Consider the following 24,678-nt stretch of genomic DNA (forward strand, 5'->3'; position numbering starts at 1 on the left):
CAACACCCAGTGGCAGGCAAAAAGGGAATGAATCTCTGGCTATATTAAGACAGCAACAGATCATTATGGCAACGTCACTTCTAAGATGACTGGGACTTTCAAAGAAGCCCAAGGGAGTTTGGTGGCCATGTCCCATTGCAATCCATTGGGAGTTGGGTGCTAAACTCCTTTAGGTTCCTGGGAAATTCCAAGCCAAGGTACTTCCTCACCTTGAATTCAGTGTCCAGCTCTGGCCACCTCCACGCAAAAAGGACACATCAGAAATGGAGAAGGGCAACAGGTGTGTTTAGAAGACTGTGGAGTGGGGTAGCTCTCCCCGAGGAGGAAAGGTTTGAGGCTATTTACAGAAGCTTGGAAAGGAGACCAATAGAGAGACGTGTTTCTTTCAACCAGGAGGGTCACAAAAGGCTATCGGGGATCACAAGATGTTGAAAATTGTATTACAGTCAAAAGCAAAGAAAATCTTCTCTCTTTCCCCCCCGCCTCCTCCTCCTGCCCACACAGCCTTACCCTTCAAGGTCAGGTGGCCTCTGTCAACCTCTCAATAAGTACATACAAACAGATCATACAGGCTTAGCATTAATACTTTTTTTACTCTTACTGTTATAGTAAAGTAAGAAGGTCATGAAATGTTTTGACTTCAAATAAGGGCTCACCCAACCAATAAGGTTGAAAAACACTGGTAGAGAGGACAACTGCCTTGTCCTATTTACCTCTGTCCATAACACATGGACAAGAGGCACTTTGATGAAATTAAAAGATAACATGTTTGAAATGGATAAACTCATTTTTATATGAAGTAAATTAACCTTGTGCTGCAATTATACTTAGACAAAATAGCTTAATGAGATTCAAGGAAAGGTTTCAGCACATAATTGAAACCACCCTCTGCAATTAACATTAGCTAAAATAAATATTACACGGGCCAGCAAGCCTTATGCTTCAAGACAAACTGAGTACCAGCTGAGGGCAGGAAGAAATTACCCTGGCTTGGTCCATTATTGCACAATCCCAGTAGATGCATTATTGGTGTTTTGCTTCTTTTCCTGAAACATTTTGCCTTGGCCACTGTTAGAAACAGACTAATGGAGTGGCAGGACTATTATGCTATTGCAGTATGTTAATGTCTGTGCTCCCTGAAGGAGGAGATTCCACCACGGGAAGACTCCTGAGAATGACTTGTAACTTAGTACAGACTATAGACAACATTTTGTGTTCAATGGGAGACCTGACAAGTTATTCAGCATGTCTGTGAACCATCCTCCTACCCAATGGACCTCCTCAATAGATAGTGCTTCTTCTCAGGATTGGGAGGATACTGAGATACTCAGTTGATCTCCCATCCCAGCTGATCTATCATCTAATGACCAGTGCCCTTACTATTACAGTAGACTTGGTCAGTGGGTGTTTCACTCCTCCTCCCACTCCCAAAGTGACACAGAACTAATGCCTAAAAGCGAATGTCCAATGTTTGGATTGCTGCAGTCAGGGCAGCCAGTGGGGACCTGTGAGCACAAGAGCTGTCCATGGTGAAACCAATGGCAGCAAGTCACTCCATCCTTCACAGTGCTAATTCCCAGGATGGGGACAGAGGGCGACAAAAAGGGAAGAGGAAACAAGAGGAATTGATCAGCAAGCAGATATGTTTGGAGGCACCCAGTGGTTATGCAGATCCTTGGCTCTCAGAATCCCGTGAAGAAAATGTTTGGTGATGGAGATCTTCTTCTGGAAGGAATCCAGTATCATTAATCTTCCCTGCAACCTGTTCCCCTTCTTCACACAGGTGGTGAGTCGGGCCCAGCTGGATTCTCACGTTTCTGACTGGAGCCCTGGTGGGAGGTCTTCACTCACTGTTACTTCATACACTGTGTTGTAGATTGTGTTTTCCTTCTGCACATAGCTGGCGTAGGGCTCCAACTCCTGCTGCTCATTACTATCCTAGTAAATCAAAGGCAATAACCATGAGCACCAGGACTGGATTTGTTTGGAAATAAAAGTTCTTTCTGGAATCTTAAAAAGGTGTGAACTGAGCAACAACATGTCTCCCCTCCCCTAAATGTAAGAAACACAGGGAGCAGGGCTCCACGGATATATGAATGATCACAGGCTGATACTATGGAAACAGTTGATGGCATATCTGCCTTACAGATAGAGCCATCAAGAAGCAGCATGGTCTAGTGCCTAGCACAATGGAGTGGGGCTCAAAACTGGGATCATGCCTGGTTCTGTCACTGACCTGCTGAGTGAGCTGGAGATGTTTACTTCACCTCTGTTTTCTCATCAGTGCTCTGTCTCTCTTACCTATTTGGACTATAAGATCTTTGGGGACTGCCTCTCACTATGTCTTTGTACAATATTGAACAAAATGAGGCCCTGATCTCAGTTGGTGCCTAGAGGTTCTCTTGTAAACCAGTAATAAATAATAATAAACTGGGCTAAAACTACAAAATAACGTTAAGTTCCAATCTATGCTAATGTGGCAGCAAAAACAATCAATCCTATTTAGGCTCCTAAATGCCCAAATGCCTTTTGAAAATGAGACTTAGGTGCCTCAATCAGTTAGATGTTGCAATGCTGAGGGCAGAAATGCCTAAATACCTTTAAAAATCTGGGCCTAAGTGACTTGCTCAAAGTCACCACAGGAAGTCTGTGGTAGACAAAGGAATTGACCTTAGCTCACTAGAGCCCACGGCTAGCACTCTAACCATTGACCCGTCTTCCCTCTCCTGTCCTTATTAGTCAGCTCGCCTGTATTGTAACATGATTTGATCACATCAGAGTTAACTATTGTTAAATTGTGGGTCTGACTCTCTTTTTCGCTAAGGACTCTTTACACTGCTCTGGCCATAAAGGAGCCTTAAAGGGTATGTAAATTACAGATCTGGCCATTCAGAACTTAGTGACTTTTTGAGATTCACAGTCCATTTTGTTACATGACATCTTTCCTTTTGTAAATTTAAAAAAAAAAGGTTGCTTCTCATTTAGATCAATAAGAAAAACTTTCAAAACAACCCCCTCCCCCAGCCACTTTGCTGTAAAACCACGAGGTGTATCACAGCTATACTCAGCACAGCTCTTCCTGGCATGATCAGGGAGAACTGTCAGAGCTGCTGCTTTTTGAATCACAAGAATGCTAGTTTGAGTCTTGACTGTGGCAGTGCTCTACAGGCACATATTACAAGTCCAAATCTTGATATCTGGAGTGCAGATGGACTCTGTCCTGCTTTGTGTCAAGTGACAGTTTGCAGAACACAATTGCACCTGCAGAAAGTAGGGAGAGCCAAAATCTGACAGCTTCCCTTAATATATAAAACTTTTCTGAGTTACTTTGGGAGCACATCTCAGATTTAGTGACATCTTGGCTTACATCCTCTTCCTTACCTGCAGGTTGTGTGTGGGAGCAGTCTCAGGGATTTTGGACTTATAACAAATTCTGTGGAAGGGAAAAGAGGGAAAAAAGACAGGAAAAAAAAAGTATAACAAATTCTACCTTCAGTGTTAGGTTGGGCCACTGAGACCACACATCTTGGAGCAGGAGGGCCCTGCTTTTGAGAGAGTCTGTAATCCACAACTAATGAACCCCTTCTTCCTCAAGTCATCAAGAAGGGGGCTAAATGTCATCTCTCAGATCCTTCACTGGATGGCTCTTGACCAGGGGTTCTCAAACTGGGGGTTGGGACCCCTTGGGGTTGCAAAGTTATTACATGGCGGGTTGCGAGCTGTCAGCCTCCACCCCCAAACCCCGCTTCACCTCCAGCATTTATAATAGAGTTAAATATTTAAAATGTGTTTTTAATTTATAAAGGGGGCACACTCAGAGGCTTGCTGTGTGAAAAGGGTCACCAGTACAAAAGTTTCAGAACCACTGCACTTGACTCTTATGTTTTGATCTCCTGACTCTACATTTGTGAAGTCCCTACTCCGGCCTGTGGGAGCCCTGAGCCCATTGGGAGAGCAGAATAGTGGAGACAAGGTCCTCTGGATGGATAAGACCTTTGCCCTGAATAAGCTTTACTCTACATGAACTAATCCCCTTCTGAGGGAGGAGGACATGAGGCTAAGCAATTGGACTTTGGACTACGGGGGAGAGGAGCTGAGTGAGGGGTTCTCCTGGAATACCACCTACACCAGGAAAAGAACATCCCAGTTACAAATTGTCTATATTTAAGTACAATGCTCCCTGCTCTTTTACCCTGGAACTGCATCCCTCTGACTCATTTAAGCAAGGTCTGATGGAACTGAAGTGCAGCACGCAACAAAGGAATAAAGATTCTGCTGCTTGATTCAGCTTTATTAACCTTCTGACAGGACAGTCCTGCTCCGTCCTCCAGAGCTGGGGGAAACTGATCCCCCAAACTGCTGGCTTGAAGAAGCAGATTGAGATATTCTGTAGTACCTAGAGAACAACTTTTACTTTGCCAACTCTCCATACTGACAGGAAGTTTCCCTGGAGTCAGGAGGTGGCATCTTGTGTCCCATGCCCACCCCCTCCACCAGTGTATCATTCACCTAGATACACTGTGCCTCATCATGCCACATCCTGTGTGAATGTGACAGAATCAGAGATGCTTGGATGTCATCTGATCTGATATCAAATAACACCTTAAGTTTCCTCTCAGCTCTAGACAAACTGATTCCTTAGTGCCATGTCATACATACCTGCCACGGTGGAGCTTACAGAGGAAAATTAAAGCCAAAATGAAGAGGATGCCCAGGAGACCAGCAGAGATGGCGAAATACTGAAGAAACATGTCTAATAAGAGAGAATCATGATTTTCTAAATAGGGAGAATCACCATTTCAGTTATTTCCTCACTGATCAACTCCTTTATTGTGTCCACCTGAGGATCACAAGGTGCTTTAAACATTAATTAAATCTCACAGCCTGCCTGTAAAATAAATAGTATCTCCACTTGAGAGAAGGGGAAACTGAGGCAAAAAAGTTAAATAGCTTGTCCAAGGTCATGCCTGGAGATTTCAGTCTGGAAGCAGAACCCATATCTCCCAATGGCCAATCATGCACTATACTACTAGATCATGTTGCTCTGTAGACTCTGCATATCTCACCATTCAAGCTATCTCTTATATGACTTCAAAGCAAAAGAGCAAGGAAAATAAATAAAACAGTCCAGATAACAGCCATTTACCATTCAGATTATGAGACTGTTCCCCGTTTTCAGGTGGCCAGACACTAGAATGTGCTCTCCTCCCCTCCTCCTTTCACAGCCCCGGTGGCAGGATTTGTACTTGCATCCCAACAAATTTTATTTATGCTTCTCTTTCAGTTGAACGTCTTGTCCATACAAGCAAGTGACAATTGTGACTTAGGTCCCATCAATGCCTTCCCACTGCCAATAAAGTACCACAACCCTGACCTAGAGGGAGCACCTCCAGGGAGGGAGTAGGATAGTTGAGTCTTCATGGCCCAAGTCATGATATCCCATAAGTCACTGACACTTGGTCACTACCAAGCTGGGCCAGATGTGACCTGGTGACATCACCGTGCAAGGCTCCATAGCCATTGTACAGTCCCCTAACTGACCCAGCCCCCCAGGTTAGACATTTGTATGGAAAGGAGATAAGAAAAAGGTCCCACTTCAGTCTTAAATTTTGGGGAGTATTTCTGCAGCCTTTATAGATTTCCCTCTCTAGAAGCAAACTGGAATGGTCAGTTGAATTTGCAAGGTCCCTGCCACACTCTCACCAGTCTCACTGATATTTTTGGAGCTGGTGAACAGAGGAGCACATAGCTTATCAGTTATGAATGAAGACTAAATAGAGAAAAGAGATGTGTCCTGTTACCTGATTGGCATTCCTTGGATTGGCTTGTGTTCCAAGCCAGATGAGAGACAAAGCAGGTTATATTAGTCTCTTCGGGGCTGTATATACTGAGCACAGTCACTGTCCCATCTGGGTGATATTCAAGCTCAGTCTTGGGATCTCTGTTTGGGTCCCAAGATACCTGTGCAGCTGGTTTCCCTGCAGCTGCCTTGCACACAGCGGCCCCGTTACTATCACAGGTCAAGGTCACTTCAGGAGGGACTGCAGGACAGGAGAAAGGGGAAAGGGTTGAAGTTAGTTTGCTGCGCATGCTATGGCAACTTTCCTCATTCCTATACAAGAAGAACATAGCAGAAAGAGGAGAATGGGAGTGAAGACAGTATTGCAATAAATAGCAAACACCTGCAACAGCAGAATAGATAACGCGGAGTCCTTACAGCTCTTGAAATGGGGGTATCCCTTGGATGAGAGGGTGAGTGTACCTTAGGTGTACCATGTGGACTACCATAGATAATATCCCGAGACACGGCTTTAGGGAAATGAAGTACCCTCTCCTCACACAGCAATTTATCCTGGTTCAGTTTGAGACATATAAGCTCTCATACACCCTCTGCTGTCAAGATGGAACATAAACAAAAGAACAGAACCTGTATTCACTTCAGAACTAGAGAATGTTGAGGGCTAAAGTGGGAACTAGGAAGAACAGCAAAAAGGAGGAAGGCTGGGAACCACAGTAAGCAAAGGTGCATGCCTGTAAGCCCATTCCTTAAACTGTTTTGACTGACCAAGGTTCCCAGCTCCACCCCACAAAGTGAATGGCCGGGACCAGGAGCTCATCTGTCACCCAGGTTCCACTGCATTGTCTCGTTGTCATGACTCCTAACAATCTCACCCACTCATGTCAGTTTTCTCAGGGATGGTGTGTAGAAATGGGCCTGAATCCAAAACCCCATATCCAAAAAGTTCCTGGATCCTGATCTACATTTTGTGTCATCTGCTGCTGATCTCCGGTAGTAGTTAACACAGGGGTGTGCGTATATTTCTTATCCTTGGTGTGTCTTTGTCTCTCTCTTCCCCTCTGTTTTAGTCAATTTTGCAGTAGTAAATTCTTATGGTTATATCATTTAATATAGTCTTTCCAAAATTACCTGGGCAACTTTCAGTATTCTGATCCAGTTACTGCCCTCATGTCAGGTGGGTCACCACAGTAATCCTTCTTTGTTGTGCACAAGATAATGCACTAATGATGTTCCTAGCAAATAGCCTCTTTATGTTTGAGGGGTAGCATAGGAAGACCTGGATGTCCCAGGGGGTTGGTAATAGGCTCTATTAGCCTTTTACTTGTAGCTCATCAGTTCTAAACCAGATCAGGTTTGCAGTAATTGAAAGTCATTACTATCTGCTGCAGGTGAACTGAGCTGACCTCAGTCCTGGTGCTAACAGACTTGGTTTACACTTGCCAATGGGCATCCAGTCTCAGAGGAGAAACCAAAGAACAATTGAACATGGGGGGACTGAACTATCGTTATTCCCAAAAGTGGCCTCACTAAGTAGGGTTTAAGGTACGTTGACTTGTTTGCTATACATGTTCTGTGGAGAGAGGATTTCAGTCTCCAGAACTGTCATTCTGGAATTTCTCACAAGCACTAAAAGGGTCAGATCCTCAAAGGCATTTAGGCTCTTAACATCCATTGAAATTAGTGGAAGTTGGGAGTCTACATACTTTTCAGGATCTGGGCCTAAATTAACTTTTTAAAAGCAGTTTCATGGGGGGATGGCTTAGGCTGGGAGTGTTTGTACAGAAGCCCCATCTACCCAGTTAACATCGGGTAGAAAAATAGCTCATGCCAACCTTTCCCGCCATAAAAACAAGGAGAAAGGTTTGAGGAGGGAAAGGAGGACCAGAATGTAAAGAAGCTGGATGTGAGGAGAGACCACAATGAATTCACATAAGGGGATTAACCCAGCAGACGTCCTAAACTCCTTAGTTTTTGGAGTTCTCTGAGCCTATATTCTCAACATTCTAAGAGGAGGGGAGGTTTATGTGTCAGGCATGAATCTGATTGTGTAGACAATTAAGAATGTCACAGCCTGTTACTTACCTAATACAGTCAGAGTGTAGGTTTGATTGAAAGTTCCATCGCTGTTTACAGTTTCACAGCTATAACATCCCTCATCTGTGAGTGTCACTTGCCGTATCTGAAGGGCACTATCAGTTTCAGGGCTAGATTTCCAATCCATTCTCTCATTGCAGTTTGTTCTGTCTGTCTTGTTCTGATCAGTTCTGTATGCCAGTGTGCAGTGATTTCCATTCCTTGGTCTTATCTTCCATATTACTGATACCAGATTCCGCCTTGAAATGTCACCACAGGTCAGATTAATGCTGGAACCAGCTATCTTAGACACTCCGATGTTATCTAGACAAGATGTAGGAAGAGAAGGACACTTGAAAAGGTCACCCAGAGTGTCATTACCCCCAGAGCTCCAAGGTTATAACATCTCTAGTATTATAGAATATTCCATAGTAAGATCCCACCTCTGCAGATACTAGACTCATCTCCTTGTGTCCATAGCTTTAAACAGTGACTGATAACCTGATGTTTGGTTTTGCCACCAGTCCATAAGATTAACCTCTCTGCTCTCATACTCCGTAGAACCTCTTCCCTACTGCAATCGCTGCCAAGTTTCAGTATAAAGACATTATTGCGGAGTGGAGCCTGACTGAGATGCAAGGCGCACAGCTATATTGGAGGAGCTCCTGGGCTAACTTTCTTTTTTTCCCCCCTTGCTTTGGCAGCAATTGTGAGGCAAATGAATGGTGGGGAGGGAGTAACATTAGTAGTGTGCCTGTTCTGTACTGCCCTTGACGTAAGCACAAATCAGGAAAAGTTAGACATTTCTGAGCCACTTCCTGCTGCTCCATCCACAATGGGAGTTAAGCTACCATCTTGGAATAGCTGGAACTCAGCAGAATCAGAAAATCTTTGCCGGAGCTGTATGCTAAGGATTGGTCTACACGTAAAACTTATACTGGGGTAGCTATGTCAGATAGGGGTGTGATTATTTTTTACCAATATAGCTATGCCAATGTAAGCCCTAGTGTAGATGCAATTATCCTGGAAAAGCAGTCCAACTTTGAAAATAGTTTCTATTCAACATATCTTTCTTCCTCTACCCTCCCGAGGCCAAATTCTGCCCAGCTACACTGGAGTAAATCTGAATTAGGTCCTTTGATTTTAGTGGTGTTATGCCAGATTTACACTGATGTTATTGAGAACCAAATTTGAATGTTTGTATTTGATAGTTATCTAGTCACTTCTCTGACAAGAATGAGTTTCTACTCCTGTTAGGCCTGCAAAGCCCCTACAGACACAGGAGAGCGAGCTGGAGTCTATTCTCCCTCACTGAGCATTGACAAAACTCTCAGTTAAGTTCCAGTGAAATAGTCTTTACCATCAGTGGTGGAGGAAGAGGAACAAAGAACCCAGCTGCATTTTCAGATCCCAAGTGAAATCTGTGGAGCCGGCAGTTAGAAAAATCCTTGCTGAGAACAAATAGGGAATTTCCCTTATCCTCATCTGCTTTTAGAGTTACTATTCTGGATATAAAATCCAGATAAAGTCCAGTACAACTCATTTTCATGGCTGAATCATCAGCATCACCAAGTAACATCAAATGTATTAGACTATAAATATTATGTCCACATAAGTCTATCACAAAAACTTCAACACTGATTAAAAGGACAATTTCAACCTGTTTAGGTCCCTAAGTTACTTTTCTGGGTGTGTTTATTGCATTACAGAAGATGAAACTTTTATTCTGGGTCCTCAGTGAGCTACACAATGTTTAGGTCTTATCTAATCTACATTTTTTCTTAGAAAATTTCTTTCTGTTGCTCTACTGCCAGGAGTAACATGGTGTGAGCACTAGTACAGATAGGCCATCGGCATATTTTTACCACCATGTCATTTAACTCTGGTCAGAACAGGAACAGACGAGAGCTGGGCAAACTTTGTTTGGTAAACACTACATTAACTGAAAAATGTGGTTGCCAAGTAACCAACATTATTTGTGAATTCGGGTCAAATAGTTTTGGCCAAATAAAAAATGATATTTTTTTTCCAAAAAAGTCTAAATGTTTTGTTTTGATATTTCATTTAGAAATAAATTGTTTTATTTTTCATTCAACCCAGACCATTTTCCCCTCACTTTTTTAATTTTGATGAGGAAAAAAATCAGTTGGGGTTTGAAACAAACAGAATTTTACTTCTCATTTTTCAGTTCACTGAACTGAAAAACCCATTTAGTCACTCAGCTCAAGTCGAGACTCTCTGGAAGTCCAAGCACTGGTGGCTAGTCTACACTAATACTCTTGCTGTTGCTACCACTGATAGCACTGCAGTGGTGGCAATGCAGCATGAGGAGATTTCCTGGAAAATGCCAGTTTAGGTAAGACCTTAGAGACGGTGTAGGGGAATGAGCTCCACTTTCCTGTCTGCCTTGGTGACCATCTCATGTGCTTCTGTGATCAGGCTCATAACCACATGGTCTCTTCTACTTTGGGGGGGTGGGGGTGGGGAGAGCCTCTGATTGGCAAGCTCCTCCACAGAGACCAAGGGGACGCGGTGTATGCCTGCAGTGAGGCATAATTGCTTGCTTGAGGTCACCTGGGAATGCTGAATTGCACTTGCTGTTTGGCACTGCACTCCTTGCTCCTACCAAATGTGACACAGTGACGTATAAATGTGGGGGTTCACAATGTCCTTTCACAAGGGCCCCGATTCAGCTAAGCCTTTAAGCCCATACTTAGCTTTAAGCTGGAGTGGTTCCATTGGCCTTCAGTGGAACTATTCACAAGACCTAAGGAGGTCGTGGAAACTCCTTCAGTGGAGGTTTTCCAAAGGAGGCTGGATGGCCAGCTGTCTTGAATGGTTTAGATACAACAAATGCTGCATCTTGGCAGGGGGTTAGACTAGGTCTGGGGTGGCCAACCTGTGGCTCCGGAGCTACACGTGGCTCTTCAGAAGTTAATATGCGGCTCCTTGTCTAGGCACCGACTCCGGGGCTGGAGCTACAGGTGCCAACTTTCCAATGTGCCGGGAGGTGCTCACTGCTCAACTCCTGGGTCTGCTAGAGGTCCTGCCCCCACTCCATCCTTTCCTGTTCCCTCCTCTGAGCCTGCCATGCCCTCAATCCTCCCCTCCAAGAGCCTCCTGCATGCCACAGCTGATGCAGGGAGGGAGGTGGAGGCACTGATCGGCGGGGCTGCCGGTGGGCGGGAGGCGCTGGGAGCGGGAGGGCATGGGTGTGCTGATGCAGGGCTGCTGACGTGTTACTGTGGCTCTTTGGCAATGCACACTGGTAAATTCTGGCTCCTTCTCACGCTCAGGTGGGCCATCCCTGGACTAGATGACCCTTGACGTTCCTTCTAACCCTATGGGTCTATGATTCTTTGCTGGCAGGGGGCTCATTTGAGGACACTGAGTTGATGACCTACCCCACCTACATGAAAGAGGGAAATCCCTTCAGCCTGAACTTGTAACAAAGTGGCTCTAATCCCCAGGGTTAAACCCTGGTCGCTCCTGTTTATCCTCCAGGGGCCTGATAATCACCATCATTTTGGGTTACTCCCAACCTCTATAGCACCAGGTGATGCAGTGTAACCCCCGGTGGACTGTGGCATGTCTCGCCGCCCCCGCAATGCTTTTGGTTTCCATATAGCAGCCGGGGATAAATTTTTCCATTGATGGAGGCATACCCCTGAGAGGCAGAGGAACTTGTGTGGTTCTACTGTGCCACGGAAAGCCTGCATTGGGAGGGTATTGGCAGCATCACTAACCCCTGGGCTGGGGGCTTTAGGTGTGAGTTAGTGAAAGAGAGGGTGGCCTGGTGCCGCACAGTACTGGTATAACTCAGAGCACTGAGACATCCATCACCCTGTGAGGGATTGGGAAGGAGAAGTTAACCCCATACTTGGGGCTGAATCCTCTTATGCCTTTTCTCAGTGTTTGGAGAAGAGTCAAAATATATAACCTGCAGGTGCAGAACAGAAAATTCCCAAGAGAAAACCACATCCTGCCGGTCCTGGGGACAGATGCAGCTGCAACTGCGCCCTGCTTACAACATATCCTTGTTACTTCAGCTCAGACAGTAAAAAAACAAATCGGTAACTCTCATGGGTTTTATTGGTGACAGTGGAGGATATAGCGGGTGAAGTATTTCTTTGGGGCTTCCTACGTCCCGCCTTTACTGACAAAAGGGGATAATACTTACCTCCCCTCTAAGGTGAGCTGTTAGGATTAATTGTTCATGTTTAAAAGTATTTTGAAGATTAAAATCCTAAGTATGACAATTTTCTGGTGCCTGTTCTGTATTGATTTTTTAAATGTATACACAAAATAAATCACTCGTACAAATCTTTGCCCATTTGATTAAATTGACTACAGCATTCTCACTACACTAACACTGCACTAGGAGTAAGATGGGGGTTTTGTTTTGTTTTATTTTATTTGTAAATATATGCAAATTGTTCTCAGTAAGTGAATTTCAGGAAAAGACTCTTCTGGAGTGGTTGTTTCTAATTCAGACAAAGTCATCAGAAGAGGAAATGAGAGAGGCTGAATGTCTCATGATGGGTTCTTGATTTTAGTTCTGTGAAAGTCTCTTAAAATGAAATGGAGAACAAAGAGCTTCCTTGCCTGACTTATCTTTGTCAGGCGCATCAGCACGTCAGGCCACATCATCAATTCCACTCACCTCATCTAAACGTGACTAAGCAAATCTAAGAGTGCAAGTGGACTGCTATAGCTGGGCTGTTTTTACTGCATGACAGTAACACTCTTGTGCACCCTTCTTGACAAATAAATGTGACACCAGTTTACTGGCCTACTGGACCATCCTCTCTTAAGTAACCCTCCCGGGATATGGTACAGTTTCCCCAACATAATGGCTGTCCATCGCCAGCGGCAAGAAAGGAAGAAGAAGTGAAAGAGGTGCTGCTTTTTGCTACACCTTTCCATCAGCCTCTATCACAAATGGCCAGGAATGAGTCAGGTACAAGTCACTCACAGTCCACAAGCCACATCAGACAGCTTGAAAGCTGCTGAATTGTGTTTGTGTAAAATCTTCTTTTTTAGGTTTACAGTAAAGTTGTACAATGGCTTTGAATTGCCCTTTATCCTGTTTTAATGAGAAGGCTTTTAGCTGAGCAGGATAGTTTAAGCAGGAGTCTAAAACATTCTGGACCTGAGCCTCATGTCCATTAGACCAGTTTCCACCACTCTAGTGGGGACCTTAAATTGGGTGTAAATATAATAATGTGCTTTCTCTGTAACTGCCAGAGTGGGGTAAAGAGGCGTTAGGGGAAATATGAATCAGGGTCTTTATTCCTAGTTCTGCCACTGATATAATGTATGATGCTAGAAGCATGAGCTTTGTGCCTGTGTTTCCCCATCCATAAAATGGAGGTAATGCCTACCTCAGAGGCATATTGTGAAGTTTAATTAATTCATGTTAATGTGGTTTGAAGGCCTCTGATTGAAGTTGCTGTAGAAGGGCAAAGTATTCTTATTAGCACAGGCCATTATCTAATGTCAAAGCCCCATTAACCATTTCCCAGGAAACAGCTAACATGTGACTTCTTTTCCCCATGATGGTTGTGTTCGATCTCTGAGCTGGAGAGATCCTGAGGATTGGTGTACACAGGGAACTTACATCAGCATAGTTATGTCTCGGGGTGTGAAAAATCCACACCCCTGAGAGACATAGCTATGCCGACCTAACCCCCGGTGTTGAGAGAATTAGATCAACCTAGCTACCGCATCTTGGTGAGGTACGTTAACTACAGTTACAAGAGAACTCCTGAAGCGATTCAGCGGCGCTGCTGTAGAGTTTTAAATGTAGACATACCCTGAGGGAGAAGGTGGGGTTTGATAAAGGATTTGGATACCTTTGTCCAGCCTGCAGCCATCTTAATTCTCCTCCAGATCATCACAGTATGAAAATGGTGTGTATCCAACACCAGGAAGACATGCTCAAGGGTGATTTCTTCTCCCCCTTATCACAGAATGGAGCGAAACGTTGCATAACGCTGAGTCCAAAGGATGTAAATTCTGCTAGTTTCAAATGGGAAGGACTAACTCTTATATCTCACAAGCTAAGTAGGATTGGGCCTGGTCAACATTTAGATGAGAGGCCTACAAAAAAGACCCAATGTGCTATAGCCTATCAGGGAGTGATGTTGGCCAGATTCCAGTTCTGCATCCCTAAATTCTGCCCAGAGTTTCAGTTGTATATGGGATTCTTCTTCACTTTCTGTCCCAAACTGTAATGAAGTGGTATTTGGTACTGCTAACCATTTGCTGTTTTTGCCCCAGAGGTGGCTATACTTCAGTGTTGCGTGAAGTGATTCCTGTGTGTGTATAGTTTATAAAATGCTTTGAGATCCTTTAGCATAAATGGTTGTCTCTAAATGGAAATTGTTCTCAGCCGCCTTCACCTCTCCTCTGGCAGCCATGAACTTTCCCCATATTTGGGGATGTTCAGATTTGAAGTGGTTTTGGTTCAGACCTGTCGCTGGGGCAGATATACTAAGGTCCCTTTGTGCTGCCAGGACCTTAAAGCAGCTCTAAAGGGGCTGCTAAGGATTCCTCCAGGCAATTATTGATTAATTTATGTCCTGAAGCATGAGGGTTTATATTCCGTAAACATTTTTATCCTTAGATAAAAGCTTAGAAACAGCCAGTGCATACCATAGGCCTTTGCCATACTGTCACCTCTCAGAAGCTAGTATCTTGTCTTCCAGAATCTCAGCTTTCATTTGAAAAAAAGAGTAAGTCTATAGCTGATATGCTTGCAAAGAAAACCTTAAAAAATGTGAATTTAGGGCTTGTCTACACAGGGAAATTGAGTGGCAAAACTATACTGGTATATGTATACTGGTATTACTCCCTGTATAGACACTTTTATTACAGAATAAAAGTGACTTTTCCCAGTTTACCTTCTGTCATTTTGGAAGTGGTTTAAGTTATACCAGAAAAACACGCTCTTATTCCAGAATACGAGTGTCCAAATGGGGAGCCATACCTGTACAACTATTGTGGTGTAAATTCACACTTTACCTCATACTGGTTTAACTTCCTGTGTATAATCAATACAAAGATGTCTGCAGAGAGCCTTGTACAATGGGTCTGACAGGTGTGAAGTGTCCTGTTCATCTCACTGAGGCATTCACTCAGGGATGATAATTTAAATGTCAACTATTTCATTCCCTGAGTAAGAAAGGAGACTGGGTCATAACTTACTGTGAGTGATTTCTCATTTTTGTGCCACATGTCCATGACATTTGGGAGATATCACCACTTTTTTTTTTGCTCAGCCCCAGGAGCTTAGCTGAGCCTATGGGCCCCACTGAGGGGAAGTCAAGCTCAAGGAGCCCAATCTAGTGCAGCTCAGAGAGCTGCACTATCCTATTTTGTGCACAAAATCTAGTGTGAGCAGTGTTTCATTATGGAGACTCATGTGGGTGGAGCTTATGTTATGATGGAGCTTGGAAGAATACTGCCACTCCCCTCTCCCCCAATCTGAGCCCTGATCTCCAAACCTCTCAAGTCCCTCAATATTCTCTAACTTTGACTCACCTGAATATTTCTGTACCATCTCTAAATGTTGCCACTTCCCTGTTCAACAATAAGCCAGTCATTAATCTAACAAACAATGTCATTAAATGTTAAACAAGGTTCCATAGCAGTGATCCTAGTGTAGGTTTTTAGGGCACCCCACTATTTACACCTTTTCTTGTTTAAGATGGGCCATTTCCCCTCCTTTTGGGGTTTTTTTTCAAAGAGACACAGTCAATTTAGAAGTCATATGTATGTCTTGAAAATTTGTCAGCTACCACGTGCAAAACCTAAGATTACGGTAACTGAAAGCAATTGGGGAAAAATATTTTTCTCTCCTTTTTTTTCGTTTGTGTACATTGTGCATTTGACAGCACTTTGGTTATAGTCAGTTTCACTGGTTCTCATCTATAATCAGTGACTTAGTCATTTTCTCCTGTTTCTTTGAATCTTTCACACAGCAAAAGGAGAGAGAAACACTTTTAAAAATAGGAAAATATGATTGTAAAACCACAGGGGGTCTTGGGGGCTGGTGTAGAACGTGAAAAGACTTTTAACTCTTTTCATACTGAGTAGATTTCAAATTGGTGAAACTCAGTTTTATATCCATGACTGAAATCTCATCCCCTGAGACTACTTAATTTCCTTAATAGCCTCTTTAAGAAACTGAAGCTTTTTAAGAGATTTTGCCCTCTAAAGAGATTGACAGTTTTGCTCAGAGATAGTTCTATTGTACATTGATTTCCTGAAGCAACACCCTCTTTAACTTTTCAGTGCATGGCCCCACACGCAACAGATTATAACATATTCAAATTAGTGGTATAACCAACTCACAATCGATATACCACAAGCAGATGACTGATTGCATCCAGGAAAGAATGTTACATGAGTTACACTATGATGCAATTCAAGGGGCAATATTTGCAGTTTGAAAGAGGCCAGGTGTAATATGCTGAATACGTATAGTCTTTTTTCTGTATCTATACTCTGTCACTGAGTATCTGTAACACTAAGCAAGGCTGGGGTGGGAGAACATAACAGACAGACAACAGATCCCTGGTATAACTCTATGGCAGTGAATGGAGTTACACCAGGAATGATCATGGCCCAAAGGGTTTGTGAAACACACTTATCTTCTGAACACCAGCCTGTTCTTTTCAGTTGTAAGAATAGGTATGTACTACTAGTAGAAATAACAAGTTAGTGTGTTGGATAGATCTCCCTGCAGCTGTGAGATATAGGAGGTAAGGGTTCAGTTGCTTGCTGAAGGGAATCACACACAAATAAGGACAGTGTGGACTCATACCTTGCTGTCACCTTCAGCTCCCCATTCCCACCCCCACATCCAGACTCTTGATTCTCTGACAATTTCTCTAAACCCATGGTCCTCACCCCATCTCTATCATGCTAACCCTAGTTTATTTAGACATCTCTTGCTTCCATTACATGAACTTCCTGCTTTCTCATTTCCCAGCTTCTTCTTTCATTCCCTTGCAATCATCTTCCGCTTCTGCCATTGTTACCATGTCACTCCTCTGGGTGAATCCCTCCCCCACCTTCTTCTCGGCATTACTGATAAATTACTAAGTCATTCCCCACAAAGTCATCCCCATCTCTGGTTTTGTTGTCATGGCCTATCTGTGATGTGTTTATTGTTAGACTGTAAACTCTCCAGGCCAAGGAATGACTTCAGCTGTATGTACTGTACTGGGCTGAGCTCACGGAGAACGCTAAATAATACATGTAAATCCAAACTCCTTGTTTTCATCTTCCAGGCTAAACACAACTCTGCACCTGCCAACTCTCTGCTCTTATTTCTTCCTGTTACCTTCTCTTTCCCTTTAACCTGCCCAAGCCTCACCCCTAAACGCTTCTCTTGTCTTTACACCTTCTTCCATGCCGCCCCAAACGCCTGGAATTCCCTCTTTCTACTTGGGCACCAAAGAATCTTCCTCCTCTTCTTCGGCTCCTCCCTGAAAAACTACTTATTGGGTGGAGTCTTCCAGTGATACTTCAGCAATGTAAGAAGCACATAACTCAACCCTCAGGCCATGTCTAGGCTAGGAAAGGTTGACTATGTTTTAATCAAGACAAAGGCTAAAAGAAAAAAGGATTGCGGCCCCACTTTAACATGGGTCTGTCATCCAGACAGCCAGCGTAGTGTCATGGGGTTGGAATCGTTCTTTCTCCACAACACATAGGGCTTGTCCTCAATGGATGTAAATCATCATACCTGAATTGAAATCAGTGGAGTTAAAAGTTTACACCAGCTGAGGATCTGGCCCCTAAACTGTAAACTATATAAGGCAAGGTCTGCGTCTCCAGGTTCTGTACATCACCAAGCAAGCTGATGGAACACAAGAAGAAATCTGATGTTTACTCACGCGGATGCGTCCCTGTATTCTGCCCACATCAGGCTTTGCGATTTGAATCTATGCTTTTATTATGACACTAACGCTGCTTCTAATCAGGCTTTGTGCAGATGAAGTGTGCAAGGACTGATGCGAGTGGGGACCCGAGCCAGCCCTAGTGTGCAAACTCCTCTGTAGCTTTTACTCCAGCCTGGCTCATGAATTTCACCCTCACCATTCCCATTATTGTTCTAATTGAGATGGCATTTTTATTGGCTTATAATGTTCAGAAATAGTTCCCTTTAAGGCCAAAATGTGTCCTGGTTGTTTTCAGTCCAGAGAGGAAATCCATTTTCAACCTTTGAAGAAAAATCTATTCCTTCCATTTAAAGATTCATATAAAAGCAGCGCTGTGTATGTGTGTGTGTTTTTCTTACTTATTGAAATAGATTTTATTTTTTTACTTCAGATTATTTTTGTCTTTTTACTTTGCAGGAAAATATTTTTTTTAATCCATGGAGGCTGACATTTTAATCAGACAAAGTCAAGAAAGTCAGAATTGTGGAGCTAGATCACCAGTCCTCACTAAGTGCTGTTCCAGCAGTACAGTGGGCACTGAAGCAGACAAGTGAGTATTTTCTCCCGCATAGGGGAATCCTCACATGGCTTAAATGTGACATACTGCCTACCAAACAGCTACAAAGGGCCTTTGATTTTTTTTCTCACTGAAGAAATGAACATGGAGCATTTTATATGATGCTGCATAGGCTCACTCTAACTTTCAATTCTCCTCCTCCAGGGAAAGGACTAAAATGCATTTTGTTCTGTTTGTTTATGTTGAAGTTGCACCTTCTCTTGGAATCATAGATGCAAATATGTAGGATTTTGTGTGTCTGACTACCTATGGTATGTTTTGTGATCATTTAAAGAAAGACCCTGTTGTAATTTATAGGTACAAGCTGGCAGAGTTAAGGTGACTGTGCTGTCCTTAATGCCCTCACTTTTGTGCAGTTAAAAATCTCACTCATAATTGTTTTGAAGTTGTTTTTTTAACATAATAATTTCTTTGGATTTTTCTAATAATGAAGCTGCCGTATGAAAAAATAATAAGGGCTCTGACTTTCCTGCCCTTTTTTGTACATGTGAATGATCACGTCTTCAAAAACAAAAAATAAGAGCGGTGAGTTTTCAAACAGTGTGTACATCCACACTCATATGTCAGAGTTAAAGAAAATACAATATTGTATGTGGTCAGGATGCTATTTTCAAACCTCCTTACTGCTGGGGTTTTCAAATGAGACTGATGCAAGCACAACAGTCCTTGGTCAGGACGATGTAAACGTCAACTCTGAAGTTCTAAAACGGGATCTGCCTTTAAAGAATTTGTGTGTGTATGTGTGGAGGGGGGGAAATCACCTGAAAAAGTCTCAGATGATTTAAAAAAAATACAGAACACTATTTAAATGGTTGGGTAAGAAAAATAATCAAATGGTTCCCCCCCCCCCCCCCGCTTTAATGTGTACGTTTTCAATGTTAAAATAAACAGCAGGGTGCCAGTGCACTAAAGAAAGGGGGCACTAAAGCAAGAGTGGGATGAAGACAGAGGCAGTTTATCTAAATATTTTCCACATCCTATGAAGTCTTAAATCAGGAGTAGAGTTCCAATATGAATGAGAGCAGGTGGCTGGGAGGATGGCAGGGCTGCATCAACCTTAAAAGAACTCCCCATGGAACACCTCCCACACTGCTCACTCTTCCCTTGACGTTCATATCCAGATATTTGGGGTGTTCCTCTGCTTAACCCAGTAAGGAAAGTCACTGAGGCTGTCTCTACACTGGCACTTTCCTTACAATTTCCCAGTACTGCAGCTCTGGTGCCTGCAATGGTGAAATCACTAGTATAGACCAGCCACCAACATAGGCGCTGGAACTAGGGGTGTCTGAGGTGTGGCTGCACCCAGTGGCTTGAAGTGGTTTCCATCATATACAGGGTTCACAAGATGCTTCAGTGGCTCTCAACACCCCCACTATACAAATTTGTTGCAGCTCCCCTGGCCACCAGCATTTTAAATGATGTGTCATCTAACACTGGTTTTAACTTTTTTTCTGGCGACCCAGTTGAAGAAAATTGTTGATGCCCGTGACTCAACGGAGCTGGGGATGAGGGGTTTGGGGTGTGGGAGGGGCTCAGGGCTGGGGCAGAGGGTTGTGGTGCGGGTGAGGGCTACGGGGTGGGGCCAGGAATGAGGGGTTCAGGGTGTGGGAGGGGGCTCTGGGCTGGGGCAGGGGGTTGGGGTGTGTGAGGGGGTCAGGGTTCTGGGCCGAGGGTTCAGGCTCTTGGGTGGGGCTGGGGATGAGTTGTTTGGGGTGCAGGAAGGGGCTCGGGGCAGGGGATTAGGGCTCAGGGTTGGGGTGCGGGCTTACCTCAGGTGGCTCCCGGTCAGCGGTGCAGCGGGGGGGCTAAGGCAGGTTTCCTGCCTGTCCTGGCACCGCGGACCACGCTGTGCCCCGGTAGCGGCCAGCAGCAGGTCTGGCTCTCGCCTGCACTCAGCTCCCATTGGCCGCTTCCCAGACAATGTGAATGCAGAGCCAGTGCTTGCGGCGGGGGGCAGCACATAGAGCCCCGTGCCCCCCGCCCCGCCTTGGAGCCGGACCAGCTGCTGGCTGCTTCCGGGGCACAGCACAGTGTCAGAACTAGCCTGCCTTAGCTGGGCAACACCACCGACAGGACTTTTAATGGCCCGGTCGGCAGTGCTGACCAGAGCCACCGCCTTCCATTCCGTGACCCGCAGTTTGAAAACCACTGATCTAACACAGCTCAGACCAGGACTAGACACTGTAGCTGTTAAACCGCCTGTGCCTTGCCTAAGCTCGTGCTTCCCTTGTCACCAAAACTAGTGCAGAAGTAGGAGATTTAAGAAAAAGGTTCATGTAGTTAAGGCCTGGCTGAGCCTGTAAAGTGCACCCTTTTTCAAATGTCATTGTTTCATTTTACAGCCACTCCTGGCCCCCAGAAGCTGGCTGGGACTCTGGGCTCCCAATAATTTTGGTACTCTGTGGGGACAGATGTGTCATGATGGGTGTATGTGCACTGGTCCCACCTACGCCACTAAGCCTGTGGCCTGTGAGGGAGCGGAGGCCAGAATGGAGGAAATGCAGAGGAGCTGCCTGAGTTTTACTACGTGCTTTGAGGCAGCCTCCTGCGTTCAACCTTATGCAGAGAGGGAAGCAGCCTGGTCTGGGACAGGGCACTTAAGGGTAAGTACCTGTGGGAAAATTTCTGTCTCCTGTTTTTCTGTGGAAAATTGGGTTTTTGATTAAACAATTGTTCTTGTGCAAACTTATCTGCCTTCCATGGAAAATGTCATCTTTTTGTCAAAAAGAAAAAAAAATCAAAACCCTTCTGACTGAGAAGGTTTGGGTTGTAGCTGAGAGGTTTTCAGGTTTTTAACTGAAAGTTGAAATCTTCAGAAAATTTCAATGAAAATGAATTCTTTTATTTATGTCAAAATTTTCCTAGAAAAAAATCCTCATTTCCTGACCAGCGCTATTTAAGTCCCTGGGGTTTTACCCCTGACTCTGAGATCACTGTTATACCTTGGACGAGCTGCTTAACACTCCTGTGTCTCAGTATTTCCATCTGTAAAATGTGGACGAGGTACTAACCTAACCTCTCAGGGGTGCTGAAGCTGAATTAAACAATGGTTGTAAATGTTTTGAACTCCTCTGATAGGTTTCACATCTCTAGTGCCTTCCATCTTTGGAGCCTGTGTTTGAACAGCTCAGCACATTAGACCAATTCCTCATTGCCAGTACGTGTACTTAGCATTAACACTTCAGGCTTTTGTGGCTGGTGCATGAGACTGCCTCTCCCTGCTTTAGTGATGAGTTTCTGTGGTGAGCCCAGGGGATGCGCCTTGCACTCACGAGAGTGGGGCTTGGAAGATCATGAGCTCTACAAATACGGGTGAATGGGAGCTGGTGGACAGTAGCTGGAGCAGCGAAAAGGCTAATAAAACTGAGACAGCTGACCTAAAAGGTTAGGAAGCATGGCCTTAGATGATACTGTTTTCACTACAGAAGCTGTTTTTGATCAAACACTGACAGGTGTTCCTTATGGTAAAACTCCCACCAGCTCTCAGAATGGATCCTCAGGGCTGCTTGCCACTCTCTAATAGGATCTCCCACCAGTGCTCAGAATGAAATTTATGACCTCCACCCTCCCTAACAAAGGCTATGACCAGCCTTCCTAACAAAACCCAGAAGAGACCCCCATCCCGGCTAAGACTTTGGGTTCACAGATGGGGCTGCACACACTATTCCCTGTGTGATCTACAGTCTGTTAAATAAATCAGCCTCTTGGACGACAGGAATTTAAAGACACAGGGAAGAGTCTTTTGGCAGCTGATAATGTTGTTAACTGTGAATCAGTCCCAGTTGCTAAGTAAACCAGATACAGGGCACATGCCTAGTGACAATAGGCGGGGTGATCACAGGCAGATCTAGTGGATGAAGAGCAGGTCTAACATGCCAGTAACAATACATAATCAACTCTGTCCTTTAATGAAAGCAGCACTGATAAGTACAGCATTTACGTGAAGGAAACATCCTAGCACATTCCCCTTGCCTCGATCCATAGCAGCTGCTTGGTCCCAAAGAGAAGTCTAACTTACCTATTTGTACCATGGCCACAGAGACGGTGAGCAGCACAAAGGCACAAAAAGTCTTCCCAACACAATTCATGTCAGCTTTTGCTTTCATCGCTCACACAGCTCGCTCACTCCATCCATCCTGTTGTCAGACCAGCTGCAGACGTGGGGAGCTTCCCTCTGTGACAGCGTGCCCTTGCCAGCCAGTGTCTCTGTTCCCTCTTCCACTTCCCCACCTCTCCTCCACCCCAACTCCGCCTGCTCCTGACTGATTAGCTCCTTGGAGGTAGAGAGGCTCCTTCTTCTGCCTTTTCATGACACTAGGCTTCCTGTGCTGAGAGCCAAGGCAAACATTGAGGAAACAGATTTAGCAGCTATGCCTTCCGTTCATTGGCTCTCCTTGCAGTGCTGATGTGTGAAGATAAACTCCACAGCAGAGCTCAGAATGGAGTAAAAATGAAGCTTATTCTTCAAGCCTGGGCTTACTGTCAGAGAGGGAATATTAATCATGGGGAGTTGGAGCATCCAGTAATAACAGTGCACTCAGCGCTTCACAGACAAGAAAAGTTCGACCCCTGAAGGGCTTCCATTCTAAAAGACCTTATATACAAAGACCTCTTTTAATAATTGCCCCGCAGGACATGCTCTGTCCCTGTAGGGATCAGGGCCTTAATCCTGCTCTTAAACAATGAGGCTCACTCCGACCTCAGAGGAGAGAATGTGTGGGTGGGGTGGGGTGGGGAGTGGGGGAGGGGACTTTGTTGTAGTAGCCAGGCAAGGTACTAACAAACTTCAAAAGGACTTTATTTTTTAAAGTGGAAACCTCTTTTCCAAGCTGCTGCTGCACCCTCAGCCTCTTCAACTCCTCCCCACTCCCCCCTGTTTCCTGTCCTTTCAGACTCCCAACAGCCAGTGCTCCCAATTCTAATAATTACAAGCAACATCAAAACACCACACTCCCTCCTCTCTTAAGAAACTCTCCCAATTACAATAAACATTGTTGTTCTAACCACAGGAACAAATAGGAAACAAGGCACTATACTGTTGACAGAAATATTACACTGAAAACACTGTAGATACTACATAACATAGTCTCTAGTCCAGACAGGTGGTCGTCTGGGTCTGACAGGCCGTCTCTCAAGCCCTGGTTCCAGTGCAATGTCTTGTTGTGTTGATACTATGGTGAAGTCATCCAATGCAGACTGGGTGTTGGCATAATCTCCTCTTGGTGCATAGGCAGGTGCAAGATAAGAAGCATTCCATACCCGCCCATCAGAAAGTCGATAGGTGTAAGGTCCCTTCTTCTCTATGATTTTAAGAGGAGCTGTGAATTTATCGTCCCCTTTGCGTAAAATTCCAGGTTTTCATATTCTAACGAAGGAACCACACTGAAACTTTCGTTCTTTAGCACCCCGCCGCTTGTCTGTGAAAGCCTTATACTTTGCTTGGTTCTGTTCAACTGTTTTTCTCACATCATCCTCCGTTGGGGCCTCAGGTCGTGCCTTTAACAATCCAGCAATGTTCAGTTTAGTATTCATCTGTTTCCCATGCAGTAACTCTGTGGGTGATCTTTGCATTTGTGGCATGTCGTGTAGCCCGGTATGCTTGCAAGAAATCAGTAGTGAAGGTTATCCACAATCGCCCTTCCAGTTTAGCCATTTGCAGACTCTTTCAAACTTCTGTTAAACCGTTTGATTTCCCCATTGGCTTGAGGGTAGGATAGGGATGACCTTCTGTGTAAAATGTTCCTCTTTGCTAGAAAAGTTTCAAACTCCAGGGAAGTAAATTGACTACCATTATCTGAAACCAGTTCTTTGGGGTTACCTTCCCTGCTAAAAACTGAAGAGAGGAACTTAATTACTCTAGCAGAAGAGATTTGCGATGTAAATGCTACCTCAGGCCATTTACTGAAATAGTCTATTAAGGTGATGGCATAATGACAGTCAATTGGAGCAATATCAAAGGGTCCTACAATGTCAATCGCCACTTTTTCCCATGCAGATTCAGGAAGAGGAACAGGCTATAATGGAGGGGTACATGTCACTGCTGTCTTATCATGCATTTGGCAAGTGACACAGTTTTATGAGTGCTTCAGTTTGAGAGTCCAACTCTGGCCACCAATACAGATCCCGTAGTCGTTGTTTGGTTCTGACAATTCCTTGATGAGTATCGTGTGCCAGGTGTATGAGTTTTGATTGTAATTCTTCTGGCACAAGTAGCTGGTGCGTACCTCATAGCATACAGCCATCGAGCAAAGAAAGTTCATACCGAAATCTAAAAT

The 24,678-nt window shown here is 44.4% G+C and overlaps 1 protein-coding gene across 2 annotated transcripts; it reads right to left on the bottom strand.

Moving 5' to 3' along the window:
* Positions 1–562: 562 nt before the first annotated feature.
* CD200R1 (CD200 receptor 1) lies at positions 563–22,642 on the bottom strand. Of its 2 annotated transcripts, XM_074973935.1 has the most exons (6): positions 22,422–22,641; positions 7,883–8,197; positions 5,802–6,041; positions 4,660–4,753; positions 3,382–3,433; positions 563–1,938 (listed from the first exon to the last, which is right to left on the bottom strand). In XM_074973935.1, exons 1-6 carry the CDS (start codon positions 22,507–22,509, stop codon positions 1,810–1,812), a joined length of 918 nt encoding a protein of 305 aa, XP_074830036.1. In that variant the 5' UTR covers positions 22,510–22,641; the 3' UTR covers positions 563–1,809. The 2 variants fall into 2 exon arrangements, with proteins under 2 accessions (XP_074830036.1, XP_074830037.1); XM_074973936.1 differs by lacking the exon at positions 4,660–4,753 and having other exon boundaries at positions 22,422–22,642.
* Positions 22,643–24,678: the final 2,036 nt, after the last annotated feature.

The sequence above is a fragment of the Natator depressus genome, chromosome 1 (assembly GCF_965152275.1).
Source record: "Natator depressus isolate rNatDep1 chromosome 1, rNatDep2.hap1, whole genome shotgun sequence".
Lineage (NCBI taxonomy): Eukaryota > Metazoa > Chordata > Testudines > Cheloniidae > Natator > Natator depressus.